At 39.9% G+C, this 12,550-nt stretch overlaps 1 protein-coding gene across 1 annotated transcript in view; it reads right to left on the bottom strand.

Moving 5' to 3' along the window:
* The window catches only part of Rap2a (RAP2A, member of RAS oncogene family), a 37,501-nt gene extending 27,626 nt beyond the window's left edge, over window positions 1-9,875 (bottom strand). Inside the window, exon 1 of the mRNA XM_013360947.4 lies at window positions 9,253-9,875. Within this exon, the coding sequence (XP_013216401.3) occupies window positions 9,253-9,566 (314 nt within the window). The 5' untranslated portion in view covers window positions 9,567-9,875. The remainder of the gene's footprint in view (window positions 1-9,252) is intronic.
* Window positions 9,876-12,550: the final 2,675 nt, after the last annotated feature.

Raw genomic sequence — 12,550 nt, 5'->3', positions numbered from 1 at the left:
TAGTCACATGGAGTTAGGAGTAGAATTTTACACTTGTGGTATCACATTAGTGCTTAAAAAGTTTCAGATTTGGGGGCATTTCAAATTTTGAATTTTGGGGTCAGGAGTGCTCAACCTGTACCATATCCCTTCAAGTTTCCACAATGTATGGGCTATTCTGAATGAACAAGATTATGTGAGAAATCCATCCTCATATTTCTAATATGCACAACAAAGAACATGCTAAATGCTTCCTCAGAAGACATAATTTGTGAATCTTTAGTGATTAATTCTACCTTTCCGCTGGTACCACCTGCTAACTGATGTCAGGAGCAGTTTCATTTTCAAATTCTTACATAGCATAGTAGGATATTGAAAAAGCAGGAGGGAGAAGATAAGAATTGTTCCAAAATATTAAACAGCTCTATTTAGTGTTCTCAGAGGAAAAGGATACAGGATAGTAGCTTCCAAATTATGTGTGATGAGATCACTTTGATGGTAACTTAAAAACAGTGAATAAGAGGAAAATGCAATACAAGCAATATAGCAAGTTTAACTACTGTTTCATGAAACAATGGTTTCAGCTATATAGATTTATACTTGCATGTACACTGTATCACCATATCAAAAGTATTTCCCACCAAGGGTCCTGATAAGGAGATGTGAAAGCCATTGCTGAGTGGACAACACAGGTAGGCAGAGTTTTTAAAATATCTTGGTTTTTGACACATAACATTTAAAACATGAAAATCACCAATTACCCTATTGTCCCTAAAATATCATTTTTGTTGTTTTAAAAATGTAAATATATTAGAAAAAGCAATCAACAAGTAAAAACTCCACATATCCAATTCTACCAGTGAATACGTTCCAGCAACATGAATAAGAATGTATAAAATTGTGCTTACTTTACCAGCTGTAATTCATTTTAATCAGCTTATTCAGAGAGTTTTCAACCATGTATGATTAGCAGTAAATTTCCAACATTAAGTAAGTAAATGTATCAAACTTCCAAAAACTTCCAATAGTGATCTGCTATTAGTCTTCCCAAACCATGACTTCAATATGATAAGCCACTGATAATTCAGATACCCAATAACTTGTTCTGATAACAAGCTTAAAAATCTTATTTCGTATCATGAGCCTTCAATTTAAACTAAAATTTATTAAAAATCTGGCTAATGTGGTTTTTAAAATTTCTTTTCCTGTGAGAAAAAAAACAGTGAAGTAGTTAGAATATTAGGCCCAATATTCCCAGAGAGATTTCAATCTTTTAGAAATAAAACCTAACTCTATTTAGTATTAAGAATATACCATGGTAAGATCTTAGCAACTTGAAACATTCTTTTTCAGATATTTTGATTTCTTTAAACTTTACCAACATACTTACACACTTTAATGAAACACAGTTGTCTAGAACCATAATGTTACCATTACTGATATCATTCTACCAAAGGGCTCAGTTTGATTTGGTAAAGCATTAAAAAATGTTAAGAAACTAAGTCTCTCTATGTCACACTGAGAATAATTTTTTAATGAAACAAACCACAACTGTGCCAAGTAAATACAAAGGCAAAAATATATAATAGATGGCATATATCTACACACCATTAAAATCTCATGACAGGGGTTAGGATTGTAGCTCAGTAGTAGAGTGCTTGCCTTGCATGTGCGAGGCACTGGATTCAATCCTCAGCAACACATATAAATAAATAAAGGTACTATGTCCATCTACAACTCAAGAAAATATTTTATGATAGAGATTTCCTACAAAATACTATGTCTATAGATCTATAACTATTCAGTTTTTGTAAGTTTTATCGTGTTTGAAAGTCGACTCATATTCAAACTCTAATACAAAATGATTTAAAGAGTTTTTAATTTTTTATATGCTATACGCCTAAAAAATAAATGTAAGAAACAGTAGGTAAGAATAGATAGGAACAGATAACAAGACAAAACAGAAGCAAAGAAAACCCTAGAATGAAGTCTCACATCCTTCCCTAAGGGAATTCTGAAGATAATAACTAAAAGAAAAACTGTGAAAATAAAAAATATCCTTGAACAAATTCCCTGAGAAATCAAGTACAATGTAGATGGTTTTGGGTAATGATCCTTGCTGCTTAGAAATATGTGTAAACGTGTGATATATGCACTTTAATGTGTCCTACACACTTTCCTAGAAGTTCCCTTCAGCAATGAAGCCACTCAGCAGTTCTGCCCCTGGGAAACGGGCAAAGAAAAGACTCCAACAGTGTGTGCCCTTTCTGCTGGTTGTCTCTAGGCTCTTTTTCCTTCAGTTCCCCTGCCTCCTACTTAATGTTTATTTCTCATCTGACTTTTCCTAAAGGAAAGCCAGAAATTCAACAGTATCCACTTGCTGGTGGCCTGAATATTTCTTTCAGTGGACAGTCAATGTCACCTTTCAAAACATCCATTTGTTCTTCTTACCAGAGGATCTATCAATATGCGGGGAGATTGATATCTTTAGTTCATGTGGGAGAATGGTTGGCTATTTTTGCTTATTTCCACTTAATGATTCCTCTGGTTATGGATTTTGTTGATAGAATTATCATTAAATCTTAACTAGGCAAGACTTGCAGGTCACAAACTGAAAATGAATGAGGGGTCATTATTTAAGGGTTCATTTATTTAAGATTATAAACTTTACTCCTTCCCTCATAACCTCAACAAGAAGGGCTCTCACAGAATGTTAGAGCTGGAGGGAGATCATTTCCCCAATCTGCAAAGTGAAATTTTCAAAATTCCAATCCTGGGATGGCAAATAGAAAACTACTAAATTATATGTGTTAATTTTATAAAACAGCAAAATAAAAGCTCCATTTCAGAAAAAAAAAACTTTGTGGGCCATAAAAAGCAACTCATTGTCTGAAATCTTAGTTATGCAATACAAATAAGTCCTAGGGCCCTACTGTACCATGTTAGCATGGCATGTATGGTTAACAATAGGGTACTCTATACTTAAAAATTGCTAAGAGGATAAACCTTATGTTAAGTGTTCTTACTACAAAACACAAAAAAGAATGAATGAATAAATGAATCTATGACCAGAGTGGGAGGAACATTTTGCAGGCAATGGACAGGCTCATGGTATAGATTAGGGTGATAGTTTCATGGGTGCATGCTTATCTCCAAAAAAATCATTGCATACATGAAGTCCGTACAGTTTTGTGCATGTCAGTCATAGTTCAATAAAATGGTTTTAAAGTTTATGAAAAACATCAAGCTCTTGAAATTCTTGAAACAGATTTCATTTTTGACCATGTGAATTCTTCTAGTAAAAGATGAGGAACTGAACATTCATATTCTCTCCTCTTCCTATTATTTTATTTTATATTGTCCATGTTTTTAGCACGAATATTCTATTTTGTAATCACAATTGTCTTTAAATCTTAGTTCTGTATTTAGATGGATACAGCTCCTACCATTAGTCCTATCCTCCACACTCAAAATCTTGGGTATATGATTGACTGTCAGGAATTAGTCATCAATTTTTCATGGAATATATTTATTAATGCTAAAAAAGTGACTCACAGCTATTAGGTTCTGTACCTTGGAGGCTCTGCTTTGGATTAAACTTTGGTGCCTGAGGAAGGAGATGTCTGTGGAAGAAGAAGGAATGGTAGCAGAGCTCCAGAAATTTCACTTACTTGGGACAAACATCATTTGATATATTCTTTGGTTTTAGCTTTCCACCCAAATGGTCGTGATCTATGCATAGCAACTGGCAACATGCTTTTGTTTTAGAGTAAGTTTTTACTATTACTCATTGTAAGAAGAAAAGTAAAATCAGCTAGATCACTCAAAAGATGTGAACATAACAATTTTTATAAAGTAATAACTTCCTTTGGGGAGTGCAAATCAATCCCTTTTCCCTAATTTTACAACACCTCTCGCCTTCAGCCTCTGCAGTGTTATCAAGCCTACAGCTCTCAAGTTCTTTCCTTGACTATGCTCATTTCTCGTTTCTATTCCTAGCTATTCACTCATTTCTACTCTCTACTGAGTAGGTTTTATCTACTCTCAACTTGAACTATGTATGTGACCAGGGTCTTTATATTCATATATAACCTGATCATTGGGGCTTTCTTTCAAATATTCTAATTACTTATTAGGCATAGCTATCTATATGATTATGATCACCATCTCCCAAACTGAAATAATCTCTCCCAGCTATTCCTCCCTAATCTTATTCACTCATATTCAAAATGTCAAGGTTACTTTTGACCTTTCTTCCTCTTCCAGTTTGATTAACTCATTCTTTATAATATTACTTGCATCTTCCCTTCTGATCCTTCAGACACCATGCTAATTCAGAATCTTTATACTTCATATAGATAACCACAATATAGACAAGGATTCCTCCTGTTATAAAACAGAGCTATTTCCATGAAGCCATCTATTAGATTAACTCCCCACTACTATTTCTCTAACATTTTGAGTACAGTCCTTGACAACAGGATTGAGTCTAAAGTCTTTAACCTTCTATAATTTAACTTTAAAAAATTTCCCCTTACCTTCCCTCACACTTCTGTAAAAACTTCTAGTTTAGCCAATCTGGTCTATTTATCATCCAAATAACATAGTTTATGCATTTCTCGTGCCATATCTTCCATCTGGAAGACATCGTGCTCCTGATTCTTGGAGGTTCACCTTAAACTTTCCTACTCCCTTGCTGCCCAACTAGAAGTACTCTCTAGAAAAGTTAGCTAAGAAAGATCAACTCCTCCAGCTACAAAATCAACTTCAAAAAACCATCCCCTCCACCTATACCAATAAAACATTTGGGGGAAACTGAGACCAAAGGACAATACAAACACTCTTCTTTCCAAACATTCTTTTTCAACATATTTTTCTTGATCGTTTCCTACATGCTAGAAGCTGTGCTAGCCACATGGACTTAAGTGTTTTGTGAGAAAGTTCATCACACCAGTACATAAGTAAATGTTGAGGAATACACAAAAAAAGGTGGGGGGAGTACAGGGTACACTAATATTTAAAGTCTGTGTGGCTGAGGGAAGGGTGATGTGTGAAGTTAGTCTAGTGTAGGAAGACAGGAAAGGGATTTATTAGTTTGGTAAGCAACAGAAGGTTTCCTTAAATGGGGGAACCTGTTGAGCAGGGATGAAAGAATGATTAGGAATTAACTCTGCAAAGAGGTGGAAGAGTTCTACAGGAAGGAGAGCCAAGAGAAAGGCACTTTCAAGGATAAGGTCAAGGTGCTAGAGTACAATGAAGACTATAAGAGGTGTGGCTGCAAAGGCCAGGAGGGACAGGAACATGCTGGGCTTTATAGGTCCTACTGAAGGTTTCTAGGGTTTATCCTAAGAACAGTCCTTGAATAGAATGTCCCAAGATTTCAAGTTAGATCCATGGCTGACCCCAGGATGAGTAATAAAGAAGTAATTCTGAAATCACAAAGAAAATTTTAGAAATTTAGAAAATTTTATTACAATTAAAACACTTCTGCACCCCATCACTCTTCTTTGTGTGTGTGATCTCACCTCAAGTCAAGTTTAAAAAGCATATGAATTTATACATATGGCCATTTTCAGCTGGTCAACCTGGCTTTGCCAAGAGATCATGTACACACACACACACACACACACACACACACATACACGTATGTGTATGCACCTTTAATACTTAAGGAAATGTGGGCCAGTTTTAGTTTTTTAAAAGCATAATATTCCAATTAATAACAATCCAATGTCTGGCTATGTTAAATGTTCATTCTCTTGACTTTTTTCATAGGATCCCTCATAAGACAATATAAGTTTTAAGAGATACAAACAAAATTCTTGCCAAAGATTGTTTTAATTCTAATTGTTTTTATCCTCACCTGTCTATACTGGTGAGGATTTAGAAAGAAGATTATTTGTATTGTCCTTTGGTCTCAGTTTCCCCAAAATATTTTAGTGGTATAGTAAGTGCCTGCTATTCTACATTTCAAAATGCAATTACAAGTTTAAGTTATTTCTTCTAAAATTACAATTAGATCACAGAAAAAAAGTTAAAGAAGTTAGGGTAACAAAGTAAGTAACAAAAAGACAGCTAGCATTTTTTGAGCAATTTCTGTGTACCAACTAGTTTGTTGAGAACCTTAATAATACACATTATCTCATTTAATTCTGAGAGGTGCCTGCTATTCTACATTTCATAAACACAGAAACTGGGGCTTATAGAAATATGCAAGCATTTCTAGATAATATATATACCTCAGACTTGTGCTATGCAGATTGGCCTATGGTCACATGAGGCAACTAAACATTTGAAAAGAGGCTAATTTTATCAAGTTGAGCTGTAAGTATCACCATATTTCAAAGAATTAGTATTTAAAGATATCTTTAATAAATTTTTGAATATTGATAATGTTAAAATCACCATATTTTGGATGTAGTGGGTTAAATAAAATGATTATTAAGATTAGTTTTACCTAGGTTTTTAATCAACTACTAGAAATTTTTAGATTACCTATGTGTTCACATTGTGTTTTTATCAAACAGTGCTGACCTAGAGACCAAAGGTTAGGAGCTGATTTGGCCAGCAGACACCAAGTTGAAAGACAAACTAACACAGAAAAGGATACATTGATTCATAAAGATACTGGTTTTAATCTCCTTTCCATCAGTGAGTGGTCTTAGATAAGTTATCAAATCTCTTGGCACTTCAGTTACATCATCTCCATTGTGGTGATATTAAATGTCCTCTAACAACTACTTCATATAGTATATAAAGCAGCTAGTTGGTACACAATGAGCAAAGGAAGCAATTACTGAATACCTACTATAGCAATTGGGAAGTTTAAAAATTGGCTCGCAAAACACAAAATTCCCCCATTTGAAAATCATGTTTTATTCTTTTTCAGTGAGAGTTAGAGAACGCTCGCTAGCTTAATATATGCCTTACTTTTAGATTGTATTAGAATATAAATCATTTATAGCCAATCCTCTCTCCCATTAAATTGTTTCTAAAATGGGTGCAGCAGCGCATGCCCATAATCCCAGGGACTAGGTTGTGGGGACATGGTGCTGAAGCTTTAGGATCACAAGTTCAAGGACAACCTGGATAACTTAGGAAAAACCTGTCTCAAAATAAAAAATAAGAATTGAGGATGTAGCTCAGTGATAGAGTGCCCATGGTTCAATCTCCAAAACCCCAAAAATAAAGCTTCTAAAATGTTAGATTGAGAAGCCACAAGATGAGGTTAGGGTAGGTATAAAAAAGAGGACATGGAAGTAAGGGCCTGAGTGTTCTTGAGTATACAGTAGTTAAATTCCAGTGAAAACAGTTTTGAACTCTAATTCAGCTACTCAATGGCCTTTTAAACATAAAGAACTAAGACTAGTGAGTAAAGTGGCATCTGGGAAGTAAATTTTACTCTATTTTCTTTTCCTGGATCACAGTGCAAATTATTACAGAATACAGACTATTTCATTATTACAACTGAGAAAAGTAATTTGCATTATATTACAAGAAACCCAAAATACAAGGACCATGCTATCTAATACTTTGCCATATTCTTTGCCCTAGGCTTCTGCCAAGTTAGCCCTGTATCCAGGTTGTACATGCACTTTATAATGTATTATGTATGCACTTAAATGTGAAGGGTGGGATAGCTGGAGCATTCACTTGGATTATTTGATATATGTATCTGGTCTAAATTGACCTGAGACAATGAATGAGACTACCTATTCTTGAGTCTGCTTTCTTTTTAATTGAGTGGTACTGGGGTAAGGGGATAATAATTAAGGATTTGAGTTACTTAAATGTAGCTCCTTTAAATCATATATATAGATACCAAAATTGCTCATCTAACTACAAAACAACTTTAAGCTAATGAGACTGGAGAAATAAAAGCTATGGGATGCACAGATTTGAAAACAAAATAGAGACCGTGAAATAGTCACTGTTTTAATTTGGAATTTAACACAAGAATTCACATACAAAATTTTAGTTTTGCTGTTAAGAGTGTATACTCAATGAGTTGCAGATGGAGTAATGAGAAAGGACCTTCCCTTTAATCTCATATGTAGCACTATCCATCACTTGCAATGAATTGTAAGCATCCCCTGAATATGAGTGACTTGGCCCTGGCTCTTTCAAATTAATAGACTCACACTGACTTATAATGTGATTGTGTCTATAGCACACCTATCTTTTAGTAAATGTCTTCACATTTAGAACTATGGGTAGAATAAGCCAGGAAAAAAAAATGACACTAAAATTGTTGGCAACATTAATAATGACCAGATGAAACAGTCACAGTAATTAAAGAATAATCAGAAAAAAATTACCAAAACTCTACAATAATATGTTATTACATTTCTGATGCTTAAATTATAGGGAAAAATATTCAGTAAATTTAAGAGAAAACAACATTTTAAACCACTTAAGCGGTCAACAGTATTTCCAAAACACTTTAGGAATTTAACAGGAAGGAATTTATTTGCCTAAACTTTAAATTAGCTAATACTTCAGTCGCACTTTTGAAGAAATTGCTATTTTGTTTTGAGAAATGCTTTTATCCCTCCATTCTGACCCCCACCCCATCCCACCGCCTGAGGATAAAAGTGAATGGATTAAATAAGGAAAAAGTTAAGATGCATTATTTTACTGTGAATGGCATATTTGTACTATCATATGCAAATACTCTCGCAACCCCACTGAGCTGTTAGGATGTCTTCAAATAATTTGATAATCTGTCTTTAAAGTTTCACACTAAATTAGAGTTCATTTTTGCAAAACGCCCTGGCAGCATTAAATCTTTTCTGAAAAGATAAAGGTCTCCTTCTTCTCGAACTGACATCATTACAGGATACATGTGTGAAAATTTTGCTGTCAAACATTGCAAAGGTAGGGGTGTGTGTGTGTGTGTGTGTTATCTGCAGAGTCTCACCTCCACTCGCACAGCTCTCCTCTCCCCGACGCACTTACCCACCCCTCTCCCGCCCCCCCCCGCAAGTTTCAAACTTTGTTTCCTTTGGGGTTCTGCACCGGCACTACCAACAACATCCAAAAGACAAAGGGCTCTGCCGTGGGTTAAAGGAATGCCAAATTTTAGTGGTGAGACAAAGCACTCAAATTTGAGCTTCGGGCGGAGCGGAGAATGGTAAAGCCCAAGGCTCAACGCCCTCTCCCTACACAGCTCCCTCCCCGCGGCCCGCGCGGGGAGCTCAGGCCGCCGGACTGCGACTCCGAGCTGCAGCCGCCAAGCCCCCAGCACCCCGTGGGGCCACCCGGCCGGCTCACCGCTTCACTCGGATGATCTGGTCCCGCATGGGCTTGATGTCCTGGAAGCTCTGCTGGTTGACCAGGCTGTACACGAGGATGAAGCCCTGGCCGTTTTTGATGTACAGGTCCCGCATGGACGCGAACTGCTCGGTGCCCGCGGTGTCCAGGATCTCCAGCACCGACGGCGACGAGTCCACCTCGATCTCCTTGCGGTAGAAGTCCTCGATCGTGGGGTCGTATTTCTCGATGAAGGTGCCGGTCACGAACTGCACGGTCAGGGCGGATTTGCCTACCCCGCCCGAGCCCAGCACCACCACTTTGTACTCGCGCATCGTCCCTCCGCGGCTGCCGCCGCCGTCGCCGCCCGCGACATAGACCTCCGCCCGCCGCGCTGCGCTGCGCCCCGGACCCTGCCCCGCGGCCGGCCCCGCTGCCTTCGGCGGCCGCCCCCACCTCACGGCCGCGGCGGACCCCCGGGCCCCGGCGGCGGGCCCGCAGCTGAGAGAGCAGCGGCCCTGGGCATGGGCCGAGCCGGGCAGCGAAGCGACCCCGCGGGCGCCGGCAGAGACTGAGGGCGAGCTGGAGCGAGAGCCACCGGAGCCGCCCGAGCCGCGGGCCCGCAGTGCCGCCCGCCCAGCCCCGCCCCTCGCGCCTCCACGCCCAGCTCCCCGCCCGCTGCTGCTTCCCCCGGCGCCGGAGCGCGCGCCCGAGCACAGCCGCAGCGCTGCCGGAGGCGGGGTCGGCGGCCGGGGCGGAGCCACGGCGCAGCCCCGCCCCCAATCCCTGTCGCCTAGGCAACCGGCCGCGCGCGCTCCCGGGAGGCCCTGCGCCGCGCAGAAGCATAGTCCCGCCCTGGGATAAACAAGCTTTACGTCCGCTCGGCAACACCCAACCCCGCACACCCGCGGCAAACCCTAGCGCCTGCGAAATGCGCGTGCGCGCTTCCCGCTTGCGGCAGGGGCAAAGTCCATTTGAGACTCCCACGCTCAGAATTTGGCAGAGAAGATGAGGTAGAGGGGCCATGGGAACTTCCAGGGTGGAAGGTGAGAAGACTACATGCGCGATGTCCAAAGGGAGTCACTGGGTGCCCCTGCTCTACACCACCCAGAGTATTCCGGGGGTCTTCGTTCTTGTATAAACAGAACGATGTGAACCTTTGTTTAAGGAGAGAAGCGCCTCCAGGTCTCTGCCTGAGGCTGGTGAAACAATGAGATGTAGCTTGGTTTCAAACGCCCAGACACTGAGGAAGGGGAGAGCGGGCCCTTCGGCCCTACGCCCTAGAGCTAGTCAGGGGCGCCCAGACACCACGTAAGCGAGGTCCACGCCCGATGACGTCCTCCAGACCCGCCCCTTTTCGGTGCCCTCAAGTCGAGCTCTTCCCACGCCCTGACAGCCACCGGCGAACGGAAAACCTGGAAAACGGAGCTCCCACCGGCAGCGGGAAGACTCGGAGATACCTCATAGCAACAGCCTGCTGGGGGCATCTAGTAGGAAGCTGGGATTCGTTTTAACCAATTAGATCACGCCTGTGCACCCCATGGTACCACTCACAACCAATAGAGAGATGTTCGGTGCTCTGTGTTCCCCCCACCGACCAACTTCAACCAATGGGGAAAACCCTAGTCTAGACTCAGCCAACCCACCTCCCAGAGCCTCACCAGGCTGGGCATTTGCTCTTGCGCACGCTCTGCCAACCAATCATGGGTGAGCTGATGAATGACGGAGGTTTGGGCCGAGCCAACCAGAACTCGCAATTCCCTTGCCTCCGGGGGCTGGTGGTATGGAGACCGGGCCAAAGCTGGCTGAGTCTGGGAGGGGCGGAGATGGAAGGGCTCGTTGCCGTGCTCTGTTCTGGCAAAGGAACAGGGTGCGTTGGCAGGCGAGAGTGATGAATTCTGCTTTTAACGTCGTCTCCGTGGCATTCTGCCTGAAAGATGGGCATGGAAGTGGTGCTGAGGGATGTGGGCTGAATCGAGAAAACAGGGACTTTTGTCTTTAGGGTGAGAAATTTTCCGGTCCTTAGGAGGCACCGTGCTGCAGTCGCCTTGGTCTTCCATGCGTGCCTTCTAAAACATTTCTTTTTTCTTTCACTACTAAAAATTTAGCACTATGTCTTTGATATTAGAACTTAGTTGCACACCTTCTCCCGTACGATCATATTTAAGAAGCTTTACATCTTCAATCATCCTCCACTGTGCTTTTTTTTTTTTTTTTTGTAATCACTGGTTGCTGTATTTAGTTTTTCTAAAAATTTCCTTCTCGAACAGGTCTCCTCGTGTCCCTTGCTATCTCACATTTCTTGAGAACAATACATTTCTGTAGTTTTAATGTTAAATCCTAGTATACCTACCCACCATTCTTCTTTCCCACAAGGTCATCCTAGAGAGGATTTTGATCTGAGTTTCTCTAAAAAACAGATGTTCCCCACCTTTTCTATCAACTTTCAAATTACTATAAAGGTGTACTCGGGTTTTTCAGTGTCCTCCTGCTCTGATAGCTCCATTATATGATTATGTTAGTAGATAACTATGTTTGCATTACCTTGCTGTAGTATAACACGCACCAAGTTTTTGTTTAAAATAATTGAGGACAAATATCCTGTCAAACTTAAAATATAAATTGCAATTGTTCCTCAGTAAAATACAGTTGTCTCTGATAACCAGAAGATTGTTTTCAGAAAGGATACTCAACACACACATCCCAAAATCTGCAGATTACATAACATGGTATATTTGCATATGATCTATACACATCTTTCTCTATACTTCGTCATTTCTAGACTGCTTATAATGCCTAATATAATGTAAATGCTATGCAAATAATTGCTATATTGTATGGTTTAGGGCATAAAGACTAGGGGGAAAAGGTAGTACATGTTGGGTACAGATGCAGAATTTGATCTGTGATTGGTTAAATCTGTGGTTGCAGAACCCATGGATATGAGGACTGGGAGTATAATTCAGTTATTACTTCTTGGTTACATATTGACAAACTATGAGAAGTTAAATCTGAACTACCAGAATCGTGGTGAAAGCACTCTGAGAAAAATAAAATATCAGAAATGTTAACTGACAAGAATCATATTTCAATCTAATCTAGTAATGTAAAGAAGTAAATTTAAACATAGAGCTTACATGGATATGTCATACCTGAGCAACAATGGCTATAATTCAAGAGGATCTTATAGGTAAATACAGTGTTCACCTAGTTTTATAGAAGTCTCATATTTTGTGTAAAACTGATATGTGTTTTTATGATTAGTAGCAGCTTCATTTTTCTGAGGACAGACTGTCTCTTGTAAGCTGCAAATTGTGCA

Source organism: Ictidomys tridecemlineatus, chromosome 6 (assembly GCF_052094955.1).
Source record: "Ictidomys tridecemlineatus isolate mIctTri1 chromosome 6, mIctTri1.hap1, whole genome shotgun sequence".
NCBI lineage: Eukaryota > Metazoa > Chordata > Mammalia > Rodentia > Sciuridae > Ictidomys > Ictidomys tridecemlineatus.
This window is presented reverse-complemented; position numbering and strand designations above follow the sequence as displayed.